General features: G+C 42.8%; 1 protein-coding gene across 1 annotated transcript in view; it reads left to right on the top strand.

Annotated features, from left to right (window-relative positions):
* PDLIM1 (PDZ and LIM domain 1) overlaps positions 1-22,915 on the top strand; it is a 54,278-nt gene that overhangs the window by 3,053 nt on the left and 28,310 nt on the right. Inside the window, exons 2-3 of the mRNA XM_007963638.3 lie at positions 17,104-17,255; positions 19,819-19,906. Coding sequence (XP_007961829.3) covers positions 17,104-17,255; positions 19,819-19,906 — 240 coding nt within the window. The remainder of the gene's footprint in view (positions 1-17,103; positions 17,256-19,818; positions 19,907-22,915) is intronic.

Genomic DNA, 22,915 nt, shown 5'->3' with positions numbered 1-22,915 from the left:
TTTGCCTGTTTCCGAACAGATTCATACAGAACATGTGTGTGTGTGTGTGTGTGTGTGTGTGTGTGTGTGAGAGAACAGCTTTTTTAGCTCCTTAATGTTTTCATCTAGTATCGTGATCAACTTAAAATTTCAATCTAGATTTCCAACTTTAAGTGGACATAGGCTAGCTTTCTTATTTTACCCATATTCTTGTTTAGTGATCTTGCCTTGTGTTCCCTGATGATCCGGCCACACATTTGCCACTGTTCTCTAATATTTTTTTCTGTTAGTTCCTGCTTCAAATCAACACTTGCCCATTTCCTTGAGGTGTTTTTTTTTTTTTCTTTAAATTCAAAAAATTTTCCATGCCTATTTCTTATTCCCTGTAGTTACTTTCAATGGAAGCCTTCAGAGAAATACTCAGGCCAACATTGCAACTCAGTTTATGTTGACTGTTTTTCTCTCCCAGCAACTGATAAAAGACAGGAAGGGGTGAGGCCAAGATCAAGGGATACCCTTAGTTGGAGGAGTTGCTCATTTGTCTCTGGAGTCCTGGGGAACCCTTTGCTAAGAACTGAGCGGTTTTGTGGCAAATGCAATGCTTATGCCTTTTCTCAAGTATCCCAAGGGGTGCTTAATAATGGATACTGTGGCCAGAGGGTCATTTCTGATTTCTAAGAGTGGTATTTCCGGATTTAGATTTTACATCATGTCCTAAAGATAGAAAGAGAAGGGTTTGCCTGTCAAATTATGAAAAGCAAGAAATGTCCAAAAAGGCTCATTATGTTTTAATGGCCATTGTGCTGCATGCCCTGAGTCTGTGAAGTTGATACCTGGGAAATATTAGCGACTTCAGCTGCTCACAGTTGACTTAAGGAGAGAGGGGGAAGAGGACAAATCAAAGAGAATGCCTGAGCCCGTACTGTGTTATCACCCTCTGACCAGATACTCTCCCCTCCCCAAACTCCTGATGCCAACCTTGCTGGTTTGTTTGAGGAGGCAAGAGGGAAGAACAATGGCTTTAGGGTATTGCAGCCAGGCAGATGACTGAGAGGACAGTGTCGTCTAACCATCTGGGTCATATTCTCCTAGGCTGACCAGGACTGGGAAAAGCACCAAGGAATTGCTGTGTGCTGGGACCAGGATAGGACTGGCACATTCTTAGGCCATGCCTTACTTTTGCTCCACAGAGGAGAGGAAAGCTAGCATTCTTTGCCTTTTGCAAATAGGAAAGCTCAGGTGCCCACAGGTTAGGTAATTTGTTTGAATTTACATAATTTCTCACTGGCCAACTTACTACTCAACTTCCTTGTAAAGGATAGGGTAGAGACTGGAGCAAAAGTGGTTGTGTTAGAAAACTAACTTTTAAAGGATTATTTTACTTCCAGTAGGTCTCAGAGGAAAGCCTGGGGGAAGCTTCCAGGACTTTAATTGGCGGCCTGGTACAATGTCCAAGGCAGGGACTCAAGCTGAGTTCTAGTCCTGAGCACTTCGGTGAGTGATCCTGGGAAAATCATATGTCTTCTCTTGGATTCAGTTCCCTATAAAGATAAAATAATATTCCCTGTAAAGATAAAATAATAAACAAGCAGGCAAACCCAGAGGTTTTCATACCCTTTGAATATGAGAGTGTCCTTTTTTTTTTTTTTTTTTTTGAGATAGGGTCTCGCTCTGTCGCCCAGGCTAGAGTGCAGTGGCGTGATCTTGGCTCACTGCAACCTCCACCTCCCGGGTTCAAGCAATTCTTCTGCCTCAGCCTCCTGAGTACCTGGGATCACAGGCATGGGCCACCACGCGTGGCTAATTTTTGTATTTTTAGTAGAGATGGGGTTTCGCCATGTTGACCAGGCTGGTCTCAAACTCCTGGCCTCAAGTGACCTGCCACCTTGGTCTCCCAAAGTGCTGGGATTACAGGCATGAACCAAGAGCCCACTTTTTTTATTGTTAGAGTGTCCTAGTCTCTCATGGCATTAGTTGTACCTTCAATCATAAGTTGATTTAGAAAACACTATGAATTTAGGAGTGTTTCAGATGAATTTGTGTTCTGTTAATCACAGCAGCATCCATTTACATTTGAAAGATTTGTGTGAGAAATATTTATTTGATCTGCTTGCAATAATAACCATAGTTAAAACATATACAGGACTTTTAATATGCCAGGCACCATTCTAAGACCATAATATATTCAGTGATCTTCACATGTATTTTGTGAGGTAGGATTCAGATCCCCGTTTTACAGATGAGGGAACTGAGGCGTGGAGACACTAAGTACACAGCCTGCATCATATACCAGTGAGTGGTAGAGCTGGAGTTTGGCGGGGGAGTTCGGCTTCCAAGCCTGTAGTCTTAATCTCTATGCCATAGTAATATATTAATAGCAGCTAACATTTTTTGAGTGCCTGCTCTGTGCTAAGCATACACTTACATTATCTTCTGTATTCTCTACAACCCATGACAGAGGGACACAGAACACAAAGTTAGACAATTGCAGAGCTGGGAAGTGAAGTCAGGCAGACTCACTTCCAGGCCAGCTATAACCACTATATTCTGCCTCCTAATAAGCCATGACTGTCAAGATTTCATTGCTAACGGTGTTAATCCAGCACACGGCTTTGAAAAGTGCTAAGGGTGGTGCAGGCTTCAACATGAGGGATGAGACACTCCTGGGCTCCACACCCTGGAGCCTCTCATGCCCCTGAGGTTGGCTGGGGTAGCTCTCCAGTTGCCTTAGGACCTCAGCTCAGAGCACCTCAGAAAGCAGCACCTCCCTTCGCTGTCCCCCCCTGAAAAGCTGGAAGTCATGGCCCCACCTGGGAGAATTTATAGTCCAGTTATGAGGTTCCATGCCCACTTGGACAGTGAAGAACAGAAGAGCAGAGGAGTGGAAGGATTGGCTAGAGAAAGACCGGTTTGTGGCGGGTAGGAGGGCATTTGGGAATGGTTCTTACGGTAGATGAAGATGACCAGGCAGTGAACAGTTCCACCTTGCTGTAGCCAAGCTAAGTCCAAAACCGAATATACCCATGAAACCTAAGACAAAAAAGGAATATTGTATGGCTGTTAGCACCCTGTGTGCTTATGGATACTGTTGTTAGTCTCATCCTGGGTAAATCAGGCTGCTCATCCTGGCTGAGTTCTGTGGTGTACCTTCCCATATGTAGTACACTGTCTCCTTGGTAGATGCCAGAAATACTAAAAATGATTTTCTGAAGAACACAGTGGTCTTGTAGGAGGCCAGATTCCTGACTGAAGACTCAGGGACTACTTTTTATAGACATGACCATTCATATCAAATAACACAATAAGAACATAGATAGGACCTAGTTTAGATAAAGATATTGAAAATGCATACAGAGGCCAGGCACGGTGGCTCATGCCTGTAATCCCAGCACTTGGGGAGGCCAAGGTGGGTGAATCACCTGAGGTCAGGAGTTTGAGGCCAGCCTGGCCAACATGATGAAACCCCGTCTGTACTAAAAATTCAAAAATTAGCCAGGTGTGGTGGCAGGCACCTGTAGTCCCAGCTGCTCAAGAGGCTGAGGCAGGAGAATCACTTGAACCCAGGAGGTTCCAGTGAGCCGAAATCATGCCACTACACTCCAGCCTGGGCAACAAGAGTGAAACTCCATCTTAAAAAAAAAAAAAAATTACATACAGATAGATTAAATGTGGTTGATACAGCAAATAGTTTGCACTCATTTCTTTAAAAAAAAAAATATAAAAAATCCTTATGCTTCTGAAGCTGAACATACCCATACCATATAACCCAACAGTTCTCCTAGTTAAATACTCAATAGAAACTGGGTCCACATGAGTGCTAAAGGACAAGTTTGAGAATTTTCCAAGCAACAATTTTCATAATAGGCCCAAATTTGAAACGATTCACATGTCTAACAGCAATAGAATAGATAAGTAGTGGTTGTAATAATATAATATAAAACATCACAGCAACAAGAATGAAGAAATTACAACTATGCACAGTGACACAGAGGAGACACACACACACACACACACACATATACACGCACACACACATTGAGAGAAAAAGGCCATACCTAAGAGTAAAGAGTAAATACTGTGTGATTCCAGTTACATAAAATTAGACAGAATTAATCTACAGTGTTAGCAGTCAGGATCATGGCAGACCTTTGCTAGGAGGTCAGTGACGGAAAGCGGGCACAGGGAGGTTTAGCAGTTCAGGTAATGTTCTGTTTCTTTATCTCATGCTGTTTCCTTGGGTGTGTTCTGTATGTGAGAATTCAATCAGCTGTATAGTTACCATTTGTGCTGTATACATGTCATCCTTCAGTAAAGGTTACATAGAAGCCAACGTAATTGTTTAAAAGATCAGACAATATAAACCTACAGAAAGCATAAGGTAAAAGGCTTTCCCAGTCTTACTTTACAGAGGTACACACAGTGAACAGCTGGCTGCAAACATTTCCAGACTTTTTCCATACACGTAGCATTTCTAAAACCAAATTACTATATCGCAGTGAACTATTTGGACTTCGTTGCTTTGTGCTTTCTGCCTTATTTTTACTGTAACAAATTAAGAATTAAAGATATCTTAATGTCAAGGGAAAAATACATTTTTGGTATCTGCTAGATCTGGTTCAAACCTTATCTTGTCCATTTACTAGCTTGTATGTTCTTGGACAGGTTAACCCCTGAAAATTCAGTGTCCTCATTTGCAATGTAGGAATAATAGCTCTTGTCTTCAAAGGTTGTGATGAGGATTAATATGGTATATAGAGAGGGCCTAGTGGTACTATTAAACAAATATTAATGGTAGCTACTGTATATTGAGTATTTATTACATGCCAGGCATTGTTCTGAACTCTTTACAAACGCAGTCTCATTTAACCCTTCCAACAACCTGATGAGGTTGATGCATTATGAATTTCAATTGACAAATGAAGATACTGAGTCAGAGAGAGTAATTCCCTCAAGGTTTAGTGAGTGTTTAGGCTTTGGGTTATGGGTGGTAGCTGTTGGAGCTATTTAAAAGCACATAGGGCTCATAGGAGCTTGTTTGGAAACTTTTGAGGAACTTGATGACTTCTTGATGGAGTCTCGCTCTGTCGCCTGGGCTGGAATGCAGTGGCATGATCTCGGCTCATTGCAACCTCCATCTCCTGGGTTCAAGTGATCCTCCCACCTCAGCCTCCCAAGTAGCTGGGATTACAAGCATGCGCCATCACACCTGACTAATTTTTGTATTTTTAGTAGAGATGGGGTTTCACCATGTTGGTGAACAGGCTGGCCTTGAACTCCTGACTTCAAGTGATCCGCCCATCTTAGCCTCCCAAAGTGCTGGGATTACCGGCATGAGCCACTGCGCCTGGCCTCAATGATTTCTTAAGAATTTAGTCAGGGTATTCTATTTGGCTACCTGTTTTATTATATTCCTATCTGAGAAATGGTTGTTGGTCTTTCAGACTGAGAGAGGAGCACATCTCTTTGAACTGTCACCCCTTAGCACTAATAACTTCTTTTTGCATCATGCACAGTGTGAAGCTGGATTAAGGCACAACTTATCTACAAGCACCTACCCTATTTTATTGCCTCACTTCCCTGAGAAAATGGTCATAGACTAACCAAGAACATTTTGAAACAGTCTTATGTTTTCAGGTCACCCTGTATAAGTGCATACAGCTTCTGCAGCTATAATGTGACTGTGAAGTCTGTGCCACAGCCTCGGCCTACAAACATACTGAGTCAGAAGATTCTGACTAAAGAGAGTTCAAATTCCACATCTAAATGGCATCCTACAGGGCTGGGTCCTGCTTTATCCCCAGTTTAGAAACTGTTAAATTTGTACCCAGATACCTCGACACAACAGCGGAGATTATGCTTAAAGGCGTGTAGCATTGAGATTGAACTTGAATCTCACATTTCTTTATCTCAGTTGTATATTATTATTATTGATACTATCATTATTTAGGCTGTCTCTTTCACTTACTTGCAGGCTTGTCTTAGGCTTGTCTTTCACTTACTTACATATTTACAATATTTAAAACACAAGAACACACGTAAGATTTAACAAAAAATTGGAACATAGAAGAGGAAAGAGAGAGAAGTGCCAGGAACTTTGAATCAGTTGGTTCTGTAATTGCACACTACATTTAGCTGTGAGTTTTCCGGCCAAGGGCAAATAGGACCCACGTCGAGTTATTTAGAATCTTGTTTGGAGTTAATTATACTTCTACTGGATGGATGCAGTGGCTCATGCCTGTGAAACTAACACTTTGGAAGGCCGAGGTGTGAGGATTGCTTGAGGCCAGGAGTTCAAGACCACCCTGGCCAACACTGCGAGACCCCCATCTCTGTTTAATTAAAAAACAAAGCAAAATGACTTATATAATGCTCCATTTGTATAGCACTTTCAGGGGTGTTAACCAACATTACAGGGGCTGTATTTTTTTGTTTGAGACAGCATCCTGCTCTGTCGCCCAAGCTGGAGTGTAGTGGTGCTCATAGCTAACTGCAGTCTCGACCTCCTCCCAGCTTAAGCGATCCTCCCACCTCAGTCTCCTCGAGTAGCTGGGACTGCATGCCTGGCTAATTTTTAATTTATTTAGAGACAGGGTCCCACTATGTTGCCCAGGCTAGTTTCAAGTTCCTGGGCTTAGGCAATCTTCCTGCTGTGGCCTCCCAAAGTGCTGGGATTACGGGCATGAGCCACCCCTGCCTGGCCTATTTTTTTTTTTTTTTAAGTCTGTTTTGGTAAGAGATAGATAAATACTGTTCTAATGGATACTCCTTTCAAGGACTTTCTATGTATTTTATAGGAGTATAAGTTCTGCCCTTGAAGGCGTTTCTGGAGGAGCTCAGATTTTAGGGTCTAATTACTTTTTGTCTACCTGTTGACTTTAACATTCACTCAGGGAGAGAGTTTAAGGGGAAAAGATAGTCATCATCTCTCTTGGTGTTTCCAAACCTGATAAGCATTAACATTTTCTGGGAAGCTTTAAAAATATATGGGTTCTTGGATTTCACTGTATAGGCTATCTTTGGTGGATCTGAGATGGGGTGTGGAGCTCTAGCTATATTTTTAATCCCTGCCACCATGGGATCTGAAGACCAACCTGTTTGGAAACCATTGCCTCATCCTTGCAAATATCACAGTTGGCTGAGTGTTAGTGAGCGGGGTTGATTTCTGGCATGAGGTTTAGATGCCAACTCCAAGGGGCAAGGTTAACAATGTTCCATGAAGAGTCAGGAAATTGACCTGTAGACCTGTCCACAAATAAACCTTCTGAATAGACACGGCTTTTCCCTCAAGAAAAAGAAAAAAATAAAACAAAAACCTCTGCCTTAGAACCATTTAAACCATTTGACAAGTATTTGGTTAAAACCCCCACCTCTGTCAAAAAGGCAGCAGTACCATTTATCATCCAGGCTGGAGTACTTCTGGGAATGAAATGGGGTAGTCTTGATAGTTAAGCTGGGAAAATAAGTTACTGTTTTGGGCAAATCAGGGTGTTTGGTAATCCTAGTCATAAAGTATTTCTACATATAATCTTGCTTTCTATAACTTTTAAACTGAGCCAGTGGTCACAAACTCATTTGTATCAAGGGGCTAGGAGGCAATCTAAGAGTTTTTTTTTTAATTTTTTTTTTTTCTTTTTGGAGATGGAATCTCGCTCTGTTGTCCAGGCTAGAGTGCAGTGGGGTGATCTTGGCTCATTGCAACCTCTGCCTCCCAGGTTCAAGTGATTCTCCTGCCTCAGCCTTATGAGTAGCTAGGATTACAGGCACCTGCCACCACCCGGCTAATTTTTTGTATTTTTAGTAGAGATGGGGTTTGGCCATGTTGGCCACGCTGGTCTTGAACTCCTGACCTCTAGTGATCCACCCACCCTGGCCTCCCAAAGAGCTGGGATTACAGGTGTGAGCCACCATGCCTGGCCTAAAATTTGTTTTTTTTTTTTTTTTTTTTTTTTTTTTTTTTTTGAGACGGAGCCTTGCTCTGTATCCCGGGCTGGACTGCAGTGGCCGGATCTCAGCTCACTGCAAGCTCCGCCTCCCGGGTTTACGCCATTCTCCTGCCTCAGCCTCCCGAGTAGCTGGGACTACAGGCGCCCGCCACCTCGCCCGGCTAGTTTTTTGTATTTTTAGTAGAGACGGGGTTTCACCGTGTTAGCCAGGATGGTCTCGATCTCCTGACCTCGTGATCCGCCCGTCTCGGCCTCCCAAAGTGCTGGGATTACAGGCTTGAGCCACCGTGCCCGGCCAAAATTTGTTTTTTTTTTAAAAGAAAATTTACTAAAAAGGACTAATATGCTCATACTTACTCATTTTTGTTAAATTCTGTATGTTATATATGTAAAAGAACATTTTAAAAAATGCAACTTTTAAGAAGCTGGGGCTGGGCGCAGTGGCTCACACCTGTAATCCTAGCACTTTGGGAGGCTGAGGCCGGTGGGTCACAGGTCAGGAGTTCAAGACCAGCCTGGCCAAGATGGTGAAACCCTGTCTCTACTAAAAATACAAGAATTAGCCAGGCGTGGTGGCACTTGCCTATAATCCCAGCTACTCGGGAGGCTGAGATAGAGAATTGCTTGAATCTGGGAGGCGGAGCTTGCAGTGAGCTGAGATCACGCCACCGCACTCCAGCCTCGGTGACAGAGCAAGACTTTGTCTCAAAAAAAAAAAAAAAAAAAAAAAAAGCTGGCATTGGGTTTGTGTTGCCTAGAATTAAAGCATATGGCCTGTTTGCAGCAGGAAGTTGCCTGGTAAATAATATTTTTCCTCATCTCTGAATCCCAGTGGGCCCCCAGTGGGATCTCTGCTGTCTTGTCTTTGCCCACCAACACTGTTTCTTTGCCTATGAGAATTAAATAAGAATGTTGCTTGGCTTGTTTTAGAATCATATTTTCTTGCTGCATTCATTTCTGCTTTAGTAATTTTACAGAAGGCAAATTATAATCCCTAGTCCAAACCGTTTTTAGCACAGGGACAATGTTTTACTCCCCTGAATAATCACAGTGAACTCTGACTCTGCCCAGTGTGTAGCATACAGAGCTCAGCGTGTTGGTCGAATCAACAAATGATGATGGACCAGACCTCCAAAATGGTTTCCCCTAAAAACTGGCATCCTTTAAGGCAGTGGAGAGGAAAAGCATTAGAATTGAGGTGTGAATTGCCTCACCCAGCAAGCTCTACTCAATTATTTTTTCCTCATACCATATTAGAAGAGTCAAGAAGGTAGTTATATGGTGGTATAAAGTATAATCATATGTATATATTAGAATGGGAAAAAATAGAAACTTATATACCATAATAAATGAGTTTTGAGTAGGTGAAGTAGTCAGAAAATTAATAGCTGCAAGAATGATGATACGTGGTAACAGGTACTGGGTTTCTGTGGCTGGGGTAGTACAGCATGGTAGAGCCTATGGCTAAATGGAGAGCATGTGTCTCATAGAGGATCAGAGGCTCCTCATTTGGTGCTGATTGTTGCCATATGGGAATCTAGGCCCAGAATTGCCAGATCTTCTGATTTTTCAAAAGAAGCTGAGAATCTAGGGGTTTGAGTGAAATTTGCTGATATATGAATATTGGCATGTAATTTGAATGTAAGAAAAAAACAAGACTGCGGGCTGCGTCCATTTCATGGGCCTCTAGGTTTCAATCTTGAGCCAGTGAGTTAAAGGAACCCCATCTAGCTGTCAGTAGAACATGTGATTTTTAAGTAGGACTGCCTTCTGAAAGACCCACTAGGGAAAGCCAGCCACAGAATGGCTGACCTAGAGGCCGAACGGGTGATCCCTTGAATGGGTTTGCTGCTTTGAGCGGCTGTTAGAGAGGATCTGTCAAATGCAGTCAGCTTAATCTCAGCAGAGCTAAGGCTCAGTGATTGTTTCTTGGCAGTTAACTGGGCAGTCAATGTCAGATGCTATATTTCAACTTCTTTGTTGGTCTCCTAGTCTGTGTTTACATCTCCAGCCTCATCCCCGCCCTCTCCCTTCACTTGCTACATTTCTTTCTTTTCTTTCTTTCTTGAGACTTGGCATGCTCTTTCCTTTTGCTTTTTTCCTTTTGTGGCTTTACACAGTTTTAAGCAGCACCTGCTCCAGGGAGTGTTCCGTGATTCCACCTTTAGGCTCCTACTGCCTTGTTGGTTCTAGCACAACACTCATCAGCTGTTGTACATGCTTGTCTCCCCCAGGAGATTGTGAGCTTCTTGATGGCAGGCACCACCCTTTTCACAGCTGCGTTCCAGTGCCTTGTGTGGTTCCTGGAATCTACAAACAATAGCTTACATTTCTGGAGCCCTGACAGTGGGGGCTCTGCCTACATTGCCTCATGTAATCCTTGCAACAGGCTTCTGATGTTTTCATCCTTGGGGCATCCTTGTTTATACAGAGGTAAAATATCCTGCCCAAGGACACTTAGCTCACAAGCCAGGCAGGACTTGAACCCTGACCATCTGACTCCAGAAACCACATCTTAATGAACAAGTTACACTGTCTTTCAGAATGTACATAAGGATGTCTGATAAGTGAATGAACAGAGAGAGAAGGAGGGAACGGGATGGATGAAGTGGAAACATGCCATTATCATGGAGGAGGAGAGTTATCTTTTTATTTGTCATGGGTATGCGTCCAGTTCTGTATGATAGTAGTGTCATTTAGATATGTAGTTATTTAAATGTAAGTTGAAGAAAGTGGGAGAGCTACATCGTCATCCTATTTTATTTACACCAGTTACAAGTGCAATTAAACTTCAAAAGCCTTCTTATGTGCTCAGGACTGGCAGCAGTGGACAGGTCTTAAAGATGCATTATGAACTTGGAATAGAGAACGTGTTGGCCTCTAAACAAGCAGTATCTACCTGGGGGTGCTGGTGGGGACAAAAAGTGAGGGACACAAGAATGAATTGAGCAGAAAATGGTAGATTGTTCATTAGTGGAAATTGTGCCTAAACCCATTTGCTCTTTTTTTTTTTTAGACAGTCTTACTCTGTCTCCCAGGCTGGAGTACAGTAGTGTGATCTTGGTTCACTGCAACCTCCGCCTCCCGGGTTCAAGCAATTCTCCTGTCTCAGCTCCCTGCGTAATTGGGATTACAGGTGGTGTGCATCACCACAGCTGGCTAATTTTTGTATTTTTAGTAGAGACGGGGTTTCACCATGTTGGCCAGGCTGGTCTTGAACTCCTGAGCTCATGTGATCTGCCTGCCATCTGGCCATCTGACCTCCCAAAAGTGCTTGGCGTCCCAAAGTGCTAGGATTACAGGCCTGAGCCACCATTCCTGTCCCCATTTATTCTTATGCAGCAAGAGCTGTGTGGTCTAGTTGTATGGTCTCTGGCGAAGAAGGCTGGCAATGAATGGCATGTTCACTGAACAAATGGGGGTGAGTATACAATTTTTTTTTCTTTTTCTGAGACAAAGTTTCACTCTATCACCCAGGCTGGAGTTCAGTGGCACAGTCTCAGCTCACTGCAGCCACTACCTCCTGGGCACAAGCCATCATCCCACCTCAGCCTCCTGAGTAGCTGGGACTACCGGCATGTGCCACCACTCCCTCAAAATTTTTTTGTATTTTGTAGCGACAGCGTTTTGCCATGTCGCCCAGGCTGGTCTCGAACTCCTGAGCTCAAGGTAAGCCACTTACCTTGGTCTCCCACAGTGCTGGGATTATAGTCATGAGCCACCATGTCTGGCCCAGAAGTTTTTTTTTTTTTTTAAGAAATTGAAGCTGACTCCATTAGGAGCTGGTTCTGATGAACTTGATGGTCAGGAGGAAATTAGAACAGATAATGTGGCCTAGTTGGTTAAGTGGGTGGACTCTGGAGCCTGCTGTGGCCTGCCGCTCACCAGCTGTGCAACCTCAGGCAAACTGCTTAACCCCTGTTCCTCCATTTCCTCTTCTGTAATGATGCAGATAACATTGCCTGTCTGGTAGCATCACGTGAATATTGGTGAGTTAACCCTTGCTAAAGACTTTGTCATGCTTGGTACCTAAACGCTCATTAACTGATGGCTGTCGTTATGATTATGATTGTGATTAATAGTGTTTGGCAACGATTGGAATCCACCATTCAAGACAGGAACTATCCAGTGTTAGAGGCACAGGACTTCTGTCTCATAACCTTTGTCACTCTGTGTTAGGATTTGTTAATTTTATAATGGGTGGGGTTACTGGGCCCCAGATCAGTACAGGGTGGGGGAGTGACTGTCCCGTGGTGGGAAGGCACTCAGCCAGCAGCAGGACTTTGTGACACTCCAGGTCCTATGTAGAAGGCCACTGCAGATGAGTCTCCTGGACTTTTTTTTTTTTTTTTTTGGCTTTGACAGTTGAGTTTGGAGCCTCTGCTTGTGGCGGTGTGCTAAAGCAAAAAGGAATGGAATTTGCAATGAGAGAGCCTTTCAAGTTCAGACTTAGCTTTTAGCTGTGTGAACTTGAACCACCCTCACAATTTCTCTGAATCTCAGTTTCCTCAATGGTAAAGTTTATCTAATATGTTGGTGGTGAGGTAATCATATTATTATCTCAAATAGGAGATTGTATATGAAAGGGCTTTGGAAAGGCAAATCCCATAATTTGTTTAAATCCACTTTTTCCTCCAAAAAAGATATCTCATAAAAGAATGTGAACTTAATCTGTATGTGTAATTTCTTTCAAGTCCTATCTGATGTTGCTTGTGACTTTCTGAGATTTCCTTTGGCTTCTTACCAGTTTGGCTTTAAAAAAAAAAGCAACAAAGAAATTAGACTGAAAGATAGGATGACCAGACCTCAATTACTCAGGCTTGGGGCTCCTAAGCTGGTTCTAGCTTGTCCAGGACCTGTTGGGATATACTTAGCAGAAATGTCTCTCCCACAAAACAGTTGGAACCAAATGCTGGACATTCTGGACTTCTCAGCAGTTCAGTGTAAAAAAGTGAAAGGAAACTTTTTTTTCATCTTCTCAACCTCTCCAGTTCCAATCTCATTATTTGAGTTTTGTGAGTGGTCATGCTTCAGGATAGCAATGTAGAGGGAAATGATTATTTGATTTTTGAAATAAAAATATTTTTGATGTTTTTGAAATAATTCGTTTTAAAGATAAAAAGAAGCAGCCTGATTACATATTTAACAACACTAGATGTTTTAGAGCCAGTTGTTTATTATACAGATATTTATTGAGCACCTACTGTGTTCCAGTTATTGGGTGCTGAGGATATTGTAACTGCCCAATGGGTTCTTGCCTATTGCCCAGATAGAGCTGATTTATCAAGACAGAGGATTTGCGATACAGAAAGTTTAATACACATAGAGCTGACTAAATGGAAGACTTGAGTTTTATTATTACTCAAATCAGCCTCCACGAAAGTTGAAGGCTAGGAGTTCGGCAGGCAGGGGGCTAGGGAACATCAGTGCTGATTGGTTGGGCATGCCATCACAGGGGTATGGAAAATGGTGTGTTGAGTTTGCATGTTGGTGGGGGGCATCTGGTAGTCAGAAATGCACAAGCCTGAAAGGACATCATGAAAGGCCAGTCTTAGGTTCTACAATAGGGGTGTTATTTACAGGAGTAACTGGGGAAGTTGCAAATATTGTGAGCTCTGGAAAAATGGCTGGTAATCATTTAACTATACCTACATATTAGCAGAATTCAGGCCCCTCTCGTCCTCCTAACCTGGTGGCCTTTCATTAGTTTTTCAAAGACAGTTTAGTTTTGGAAAGTGCTACCATCATTTAAACTATACACTAAAATTTCTCCCAAAGTTAGCTTTGCTGATGCCCAGGAATGATCCAGGACAGTTTAGAGATTAAAGGCAAGATGGAGTTGCTTAGGCCAGATCTCTTTCACTGTCATAATTTTCTCACTGTTAAAATTTTTGCAATATCACAGCACAGAAGGCAGACAAAATCCTGCCCTCATGCTCCTTACTGCTGAGTAGGCCTTTCAACATTAAACAAACTAACCCACCAAGGAGGTTTGGAAACATAAAGTGACCAGTGCCATGAGGAAGAACCAAGTATATTAAAAGGATGACTGGGAGTGGTGGCTCATGCCTGTAATCTCGGCACTTGGGAGGCCTAGGTGGGTGGATCACCTGAGGTCAGGAGTTTGAGACCAGCCTGGCCAACATGGTGAAAAAACCCCATCTCTTCTAAAAATGTAAAAAATTAGCTGGGCATGGTGGCGTAGCCTGTAATCCCAGCTACTCAGGAGGCTGAGACAGGGGAATCGCTTGAACCCGGGAGGTGGAGGTTGCAGTGAGCTGAGATTGCGCCACTGCACTCCAGCCTGGCAACAAGAGTGAAACTCAGTCTCAAAAAAAAAAAAAAAAAAAAAAGACTGTGGGGGTATAGCTTAGATTGGATGTTGAGGGAAGGCCTCTTTGAGAAGAAGGGTTGTTTACACAGACACCTGGAAGATGAGAAGTTAATCAGGCCGAGGTAAAAGCAGGTGTGAAAGTCCTGAGACCCTGTAGCTGGAGCCCAGTGGGGAAGAGGCATGATGCGGCTGGGGAGGGAGGCACTGGCTTTAGCGGCCTTGTTAAAGATTTTGGATATCGTCCTAAGGGGACTGCTCTTTGAAACTGCTAGATTTAGCCATGATAAGTGAATTCCATCAGGCATTATTCTCCTTGATTCAGGTTACTCTCCTTGGAGTTAGAGTTTGCCCGTCAAGAACCCTTGCCAATCCCAAATAAAGTGATGCTTAGGGCCATTTAAAAAATAAGCCTGCGTTGTCCTTTAGTAACAGTGAAACGTATATGAGGATGCACCAGATCAATCTTCTCAGGACAATAGGTCAGAAAATGGACGATTTTTTTTTTTTTTATTGCGCGCACTGGATGACTCAGAAGCGAACTCTCCATTGTTCACTGAAATGAGAGCGGCCTGTGCTTGCCTGGATAAAAAGTCCTGTCCCAGTGGCTGGATGAGGGGAAGATCTGAACCTTGAATCAAGAGGCTGCTTTCGTTTCCTAAAACCCAGATCTCTGGTAAACAAATGATGGGAAAGCCAGAAAGGAAGGTTAGGAGGTCAGGATCTCGGTACTGGTTTCCATATCCTGCCACATTCCAGGAGAGTTTTGCCTGATAAAGTCATAGAATGTGCGGGCCAGAAGGGACCTCAAGGAACAGCTTGTCTTGTCCTCATTTTATGGGGTCAGGGTGCTGATGGGGAATGCACCATAATAGCGGCACCACACTAGCTGCGCTGAGGGCTAATTGGAAACTGTAGCTGCTGAAAACTGCATCAGATACTGAGGTTTAGGGCCTAACTTGTGTGTCCTGGTTTGCTGCCTTGAAGAACCTGTTACCTGTGGTTCAGCCATAAGGAGACACCCAGGTGTTCATAAGATCTTTCTCAACTGGATCCCGAGAGTCAAGGGCCTTCTCCAAAGGGTGGCCAGAGCCCTGTGGGCACTGGGAGCCTGGGGTGTTACTGCCACCCTGCTCCTGTGGGCTTGGAATTCCCATCCAGGAAGGTCTTGTAATGTGGAAAAAAAAAGTTGTGGACTTACCCTGGGATGATGACAGTAATATTTTTAGTATACCTTAGTTTAGAAAATCTAACCAAATACCTTGGTTAGAAATAGTACTCCGAGGCCGGGCGCGGTGGCTCAAGCCTGTAATCCCAGCACTTTGGGAGACCGAGACGGGCGGATCACGAGGTCAGGAGATCGAGACCATCCTGGCTAACACGGTGAAACCCCGTCTCTACTAAAAATACAAAAAACTAGCCGGGCGAGGTGGCGGGCGCCTGTAGTCCCAGCTACTCCGGAGGCTGAGGCAGGAGAATGGCGTAAACCCGGGAGGCGGAGCTTGCAGTGAGCTGAGATCCGGCCACTGCAGTCCAGCCCGGGCTACAGAGCAAGACTCCGTCTCAAAAAAAAAAAAAAAAAAAAAAAAGAAATAGTACTCCGAGGTGAGTACTATTTCAAAATGAGTTTGGATCTTGTTCATTTTAATAGCATCTATATTCACTTGAAAAATAGTTGTCCATCAGTGTAGGAGATGTGATATGTATTGAGTCCACATGTATTGCTCTGTAGGCAGGTGAATTTAAGGACCTATTGCAGTAATTGATTGGCTTCCCCCAAGCATCAGTGATCTGTCAATTTGGAACCACTGGTTTTAGAAGCATCAGTCTGCAGAAAACCAGCTGCCTATATGGAATGACCCTGGTCATTTTGGGAGATTAAACCAGTATAAACCTATACTACCATACTTTAGGATATCCTTGATTGCTTTTAACAATTTTTTATTTTTTTAATTTTTATTTTATTATTATTTTTTGAGACAAAATCTCACTCTGTTGCCCATGCTGGAGTACAGAGGCGTGATCTTGGCTCACTGCAACTTCCACCTTCCGGGTTCAAGCGATCCTCCTGCCTCAGCCTCCTAAGTAGCTGAGATCACACCTGGCTAATTTTTTTGTATTTTTGGTAGAGACAGGGTTTCACCATGTTGGCCAGGCTGGTCTTGAGCTCCTGACCTCAGGTGATCCGCCTGCCTTGGCCTCCCAAAGTGCTGGGGATTACAGGCGTCAGCCACCATGCCTGGCCAATAATTTTTTAAATTAAAAAGTAATTCAATATTATTGTAAAAAACATTGCAAAACTGTATAACTATGAACAATTGAGTGTACAGTGTTTCTACTTTCTTTTGTATATATAACATTAAGATTTTAAAAGAAACGGTGTTATAGTATATAATGTTCTCTAAATGTGTGGTTTTTTAAAAATGTAATTGTTAACTAATTTTAAGGAAGCAAACATGGTTCAGTGGGAAGGACATCAGATCTGTTCAGGGTTTGTGTCCTGGCTCAGTAATACACTAATTGGAGGACTAGTAATATAATAATATACTAGTTGGGTGATCCTGGGTAAGCCATAGGTCTTTCTAAGCCTCAGTTCCTTGTCTTGGAAATGGGGACTGCTATTTGTCCTCCTTTCTCATGAGGTTGCTATAAGGCTACAATGAGATCATATTAGAAAAGCACTCTTTGTCAATGATAACATAATATAAATGATTGTTATTATTTAAGCTTATGATTTCAGCCCTCTTCTGTTTTTCAGGGCTTTGCTCCATATCAGTGAATACTTAACTTGGTGATAACTTAGTGGTTTGGAGACAAATAGTAACTAGCCTGCTCTCCCCTTTTTTCTAGGTCACTCCTGGAAGCAAGGCAGCTCTAGCTAATTTATGTATCGGAGATGTAATCACAGCCATTGATGGGGAAAATACTAGCAATATGACGCACTTGGAAGCTCAGAACAGAATCAAAGGCTGCACAGACAACATGACGCTCACTGTCGCCAGGTGAAGCCTATGGAAACGTTTTGTTCATTTCTGATTGAGTAGAAGCTGTTTGTGGGCAGGGACTGTTTTTCCTATCTCAGAATTCCCCAGACCTTCTAGCTCAGTGCTGTGTATATACTATAGGCATGCCAAAAGATCTGTGGAATTTGAACTTCAGATTGCTTATTTCCCCTCTTTTTTTTTTTTTGAGACGGATTCTTACTCTGTTGCCCAGGCTGGAGTGCAGTGGTGCAATCTCGGCTCACTGCAACCTCTGCCTCCCGGGTTCAAGTGATTCTCCTGCCTTAGCCTCCCGAGTAGCTGGGATTACGGATTTGCACCACCACAACCAGCTGATTTTTGTATTTTTTGTAGAGATGGAGTTTCACCATGTTGACCAGGCTGGCCTCAAACTCCTGACCTCAGGTGATCCACCTGACTTGGCCTCCCAAAGTGCTAGAATTACAGGTGTGAGCCACCATGCCCAGCCCACCTCTAATTTTCACAGTGCTTCTTATGATGTGGGCTTCTTTCAGTAAGATATCTGCATTTTCATTTGATTCAACTTAACTAACCAAAATTTTGAGTAAGTAAAATGTCCTGGCCAGGTGCGGTGGCTCTGCCTGTAATTCCAGCACTTTGGGAGGCCAAGGCAGGCAAATCACTTGAGGTCTGGAGTTTGAGACCAGCCTGGTCAACACGGTGAAACCGTATCTCCACTAAAAATTAGAAAATTAGCAGGGCGTGGTGGCAGGCGCCTGTAGTTCCAGCTACTTGGGTGGCTGAGGCAGGAGAATCACTTGAACCCAGGAGGTGGAGGTTGCAGTGAGCCGAGATGGCACCACTGCACTCCAGCCTGGGCAACAGAGCGAAACTCCGTCTCAAGAAAAAACAAAATGTCCTTAGGATGCTGCTCCTACTGCACTGTACTGAGCAGTGAGCAGTGGGTACCATGCCAGGAGATTTCTATAACAGAGAAAAACTTCAACACATTAGCAGCAGAGTGCTGAGTGTAACTTTAAGTACACGACAAGCAGGGAGTGCTGGGGATAAAAGGATGAGTGAGGACAGTACCTCGGGAGCTGTAATTAGGGTAGAATTTCCATTCTTCTTTCGTTTAGCCTTGGAATGTGCCCTGCAAAGGCAGGATTTCAGAAGTGATTTGGTTCAACCTTCAGTGGCTCCCTATTTCCTACTGCATCAAATTCAGATGTTTCATTCTGATCATCTGTTATTTCACTAACCTTACCTGCCATAGCTCTTTGTCATGAACCCTTTGCTTAGATTCTCATCTGTGAAGTATGTTTTTTGCTTTTTTTGTTTTTTTGCCTTGTGGCACAGGACTGGCAGGTGGATCGAGTGTGGGGGAGTATCTCAAAATATTTTGTACATTTCAGAGACCTACCCCATGAGAGGTATACCGTGTTATTACTACCCCCTCCAAAGCACATCTGCCCTTCATTCTCATCTCCGTTTCTATCTTAGTCCAAATCCTCTCTTTCAAGCCTGAGTTCAGGACATTCTTCCATTGATTGATTAATTGATTTTTAAATTTATTTGCTGACATGTTAAACAGGGACATCTTGTATATATCTGGCACAGACATTGTGACAAATATAAAGTTAAGTATGGCCAGGTGTGGTGGCTCATGCCTGTAATTCCAGCACTTTGGGAGGCCAAGGCGGGTGGATCACCTGAGGTCAGGAGTTCAAGACCAGCCTGACCAACATGGTGAAACCCTGTTTCTACAAAAATACAAAAAAATTAGCCAGGGATGATGGCAGGTGCCTATAATCCCAGCTACTCGGGAGGCTGAGGTGGGAGAATCGCTTGAGCCTGGGAGTTAGTCGAGATCATGCCATTCATTGCACTCTAGCCTGGGCGACAGAACGAGACTCTGTCTCAATAAATAAATAAATAAATAAATAAATAAATAAATAGATAAATAAAATAAAATAAAATAAAATAAAATAAGTAAAGATAAGTATAAATATTTTCTACCTGCAAGAGAGGAAACAACTACACTAATGAAAACTGAGACTAAAGTAAAATCATTGCTCTGTGATTGGTACAAAGAAAACTGTCTATAAGTGCAAAAGAGGGGCATTCTTCTCTCTCTTTTTTTTTTTTTCTTTTTTGAGATGGAGTCTCGCTCCGTCACTCAGGCTGAAGTGCAGTAGCACTCTCTGGGCTCACTGCAACCTCTGCCTCCTGGGTTTAAGCGATTCTCCTGCCTCAGCCTCCTGAGTAGCTGGGATTACAGGTGAATGCCACCACACCCGGCTAATTTTTGTATTTTTAGTGGAGATGGGGTTTCACCATGTTGGCCAGGCTGATGTCGAACTCCAAACCTCAAGTGATTCACCCACCTCGGCCTCCCAAAGTGTTGGGAGGCATCAGCTATGAATGTTATCAGATGGGGGTGTTTAAAAGATCAACCTGGTGGCAAATGGAAGGTAGGGCTGATGGGAGGGTGCTAGTTCAGAGTCTAGTCCAGGAAAGAGGGAGCATTTTTCCAGTTTGTCTTTGGTATACATTATTTATTTTGCATGAGTGAAACAGCAGCTTTGTTAATCTGTTGTAGATCTGAACATAAAGTCTGGTCTCCTCTGGTGACGGAGGAAGGGGGGAAGCGTCATCCATACAAGATGAATTTAGCCTCTGAACCCCAGGTAAGTTCTTGCTCACCATTGCCCCTACTCTCACCACCCAGCAGTTTGCCATTTCTGACACTGCTCAGCACATTCCTGTTTTTCCTGCCCTGGAGGCCTGAGGATGAGACTGCAGGGAGAGCCCTCCACTGTCACTGCTGGTATCTGGCTCCTGTTCAGTTCTTCCCGTAAGGGAACTGCAGGAGGAAAGGGCTGGAAAACCCCAGGGCAGTGACGCTGTGTCCTCGGCTGGAAGCAGGGGGTCGGAAGGCGATAAGGGAAGCCAGTGGAAGCCTTCCTGCGTGGGAAGGGTTGGCAGGATCACAGTGAAGTCAAGGAGCTATTCAGCTCGTTATGGATTTTAGCAACAAATGAATCATGACAGGGATGGAAATAAGTTTAGCTCTGGAGGCCTAGAGCCTGGAAGAAATCGGGGGATATGTAATAGGAAGCCCTGCTTCTCCCCACCTTATGCCCCTGTTATGTTTCTGTGAGCCATGGAGTGGAAATCTCTATTTTTGTTACAGTGAAACTTCTAGTGAGACTTTAAAATTACTAAAACAAAGTGGCAATTAATATAGAAAAAGCAGTATGTAGTATACAATTTGTCACCCAGACAGAATTTCTCAGGACAGTAGACTGCCCTAAGATCCCATATTTGTGAATACATCTCTCAGAAGTTAGATTATAGATGATTTTCTTTCTTTCTGCCTTATGTGTGTCTTCTACACATCTGCATGAATGGGTATTGTTTTTGAAATAAGAGACAAACTTAGAGATGTTTAGAACATCTTTTGTAAAATCCCTCACACCCAACATGCTACTTGTCATAAAGTATGTGTCTGTTGGATACATTAATGAATTAGTAGTGATAAACTAATATGTTGATAATGCCTTTTGAAAATTTTAGACTGGTTTGTGATGGTTATGCATTTGACCCAAGTTGAAGATTTGAAATTTAATTTATTTTTTGAAATTGGGGATACTATTTAGTGTTTATGGTGAATTAAGATATAATTAAAATACAATATATAGCTAGCTATCTTTTATACATAAAACAGAAACTTGGAGGAAGTTGAACTCACTTGGTATATTAGTGTGTGTTAATTGGGTGGTTCGATATAAGTCATATTTTCTCAACTAGAATCCATTAAAATATCAAAAATGAAGTCACACAAAATTTTTGCCATTTTAAGATAGTAAAAATAATGATTAAAAATCCCAAGAGTCATTTTAAGGATCATTTCGCATCATTTCAAAACTGACGTGAACATATTCTTCCATACAACTCCTCTCAGAAAAGTTCGTAAAATGGCACTTTTTTTTTTTTTTTTTTTGAGACGGAGTCTCGCTCTGTCGCCCAGGCTGGAGTGCAGTGGCCGGATCTCAGCTCACTGCAAGCTCCGCCTCCCGGGTTTACGCCATTCTCCTGCCTCAGCCTCCCAAGTAGCTGGGACTACAGGCGCCTGCCACCTCGCCCAGCTAGTTTTTTGTATTTTTTAGTAGAGATGGGGTTTCACCGGGTGTAAAATGGCACTTGGTCTATACACTGGCCATTGTGCAAACTAATTTAAAACATGCCACAGTTAGTTTCAGTTTCCTTGGGAGTTTTCAGCTACTTCTTTAAATTTACCATAAATGTTAAATTTTAATTGTTAAATTTTAATTTTTACATATTTTATAACACACAAGGAATGATTTCGTTTTAACTTGGTCTATCTGAAATCCTCATTTTCATGTAAATAAGGTAATTATGTAAATTTCCGTTATAGTTTTCATTTGTAGTATATTTGAATTTTCATTTTAAATCTATAGTTACCTGTATTAATCATTTGAAGGTAGTTCTCTTCAGATTACAAAAATTCTCAAATACTTTCAACCCTAGTATTTTTCTTGTGATTCCAGTAATGCTTTATTACTGTAAGAAAAACTTCCCACCCATCATTTTTCCAAAGTCTTTTACTTCCAGCCATTCTAAAGCAGAGGATAAATGAGTAAGAGCAGAGTTCATCTATAATAAAAAGATCTGTTGGTTCATGTAATGCCAACCAACACCCCAGCTTATCTGAGGTCAGCATAGTTACACACCTAGTTTGTATTTCCTCATTATTGAGTTTCCTTGGAGACTGATAAATACAAAGCCCAAACAATTACATCATCCCTTCTAAAAGGCAAGCCCTGAATCTGCCTGCTTTCTGGAAAGACCAGTCAGTATTCAGATGAGGGTAGAGATATTCCTTTTATGTACAAACCAGATGCATTCTTGAAGGATTCTTTATAAAGTGAAATCATCCGAATTTTCAACCTGAATTTTCCATTGACTTCCATTCTAATTGGAAATGTGTTTCTGGGGAGGGAGAAGGGAATAGACCCTGGCTGAATATATGCCACGAGCCAGGCACTGTACTGGACACTCTGGTAACTCATACAAATCCTTGTGAAGAAGGCTTTTTCTTCTACATTTTAAAGATGAAAAATGGGCTCAGAGGGGTATTCCTTGCTCATGGCCAAACAGGAAATTGTAGGGGAAAAGTGAGCCAAGGTGGAAAAATAAAGACCCTTCCCTGGGGCTCTGCACCCTCTGCTGCTCCTAGGAATTGCCGTGGGGATGGAGAGAAGAAGAAAGCATGACCATCCTGGCTGCGACATATGTAGGCAAGGGTCCCCGGCCACCAATCTGTAAATCTCCTGTCTTCACGACCATAGCCTTTAATTACCATATATGATTTCTTTGGGTAGCTGTGCCAAAAAATTTACTTAACTACTCTTTGATAACTGCTGAAATTTTGTGTTGTTGTTTTTTATTTTTTATTATTTATTTTTATTTTTTCTGAGACAGAGTTGCTCTGTCGCCCAGGCTGGAATGCAGTGGCGCAGTCTCGGCTCACTGCAACCTCCGCCTCCTGAGTTCAAGTGATTTTCTTGCCTCAGCCTCCGAGTAGCTGGGATTACAGGCAGGTGCCACCACACCTAGCTAATTTTTGTATTTTAGTAGAAACGAGGTTTCACCGTTTTGGCCAGAGTGGCCTT

This window comes from Chlorocebus sabaeus, chromosome 9 (genome assembly GCF_047675955.1).
Source record: "Chlorocebus sabaeus isolate Y175 chromosome 9, mChlSab1.0.hap1, whole genome shotgun sequence".
Classification (NCBI taxonomy): Eukaryota; Metazoa; Chordata; class Mammalia; order Primates; family Cercopithecidae; genus Chlorocebus; species Chlorocebus sabaeus.
This window is presented reverse-complemented; position numbering and strand designations above follow the sequence as displayed.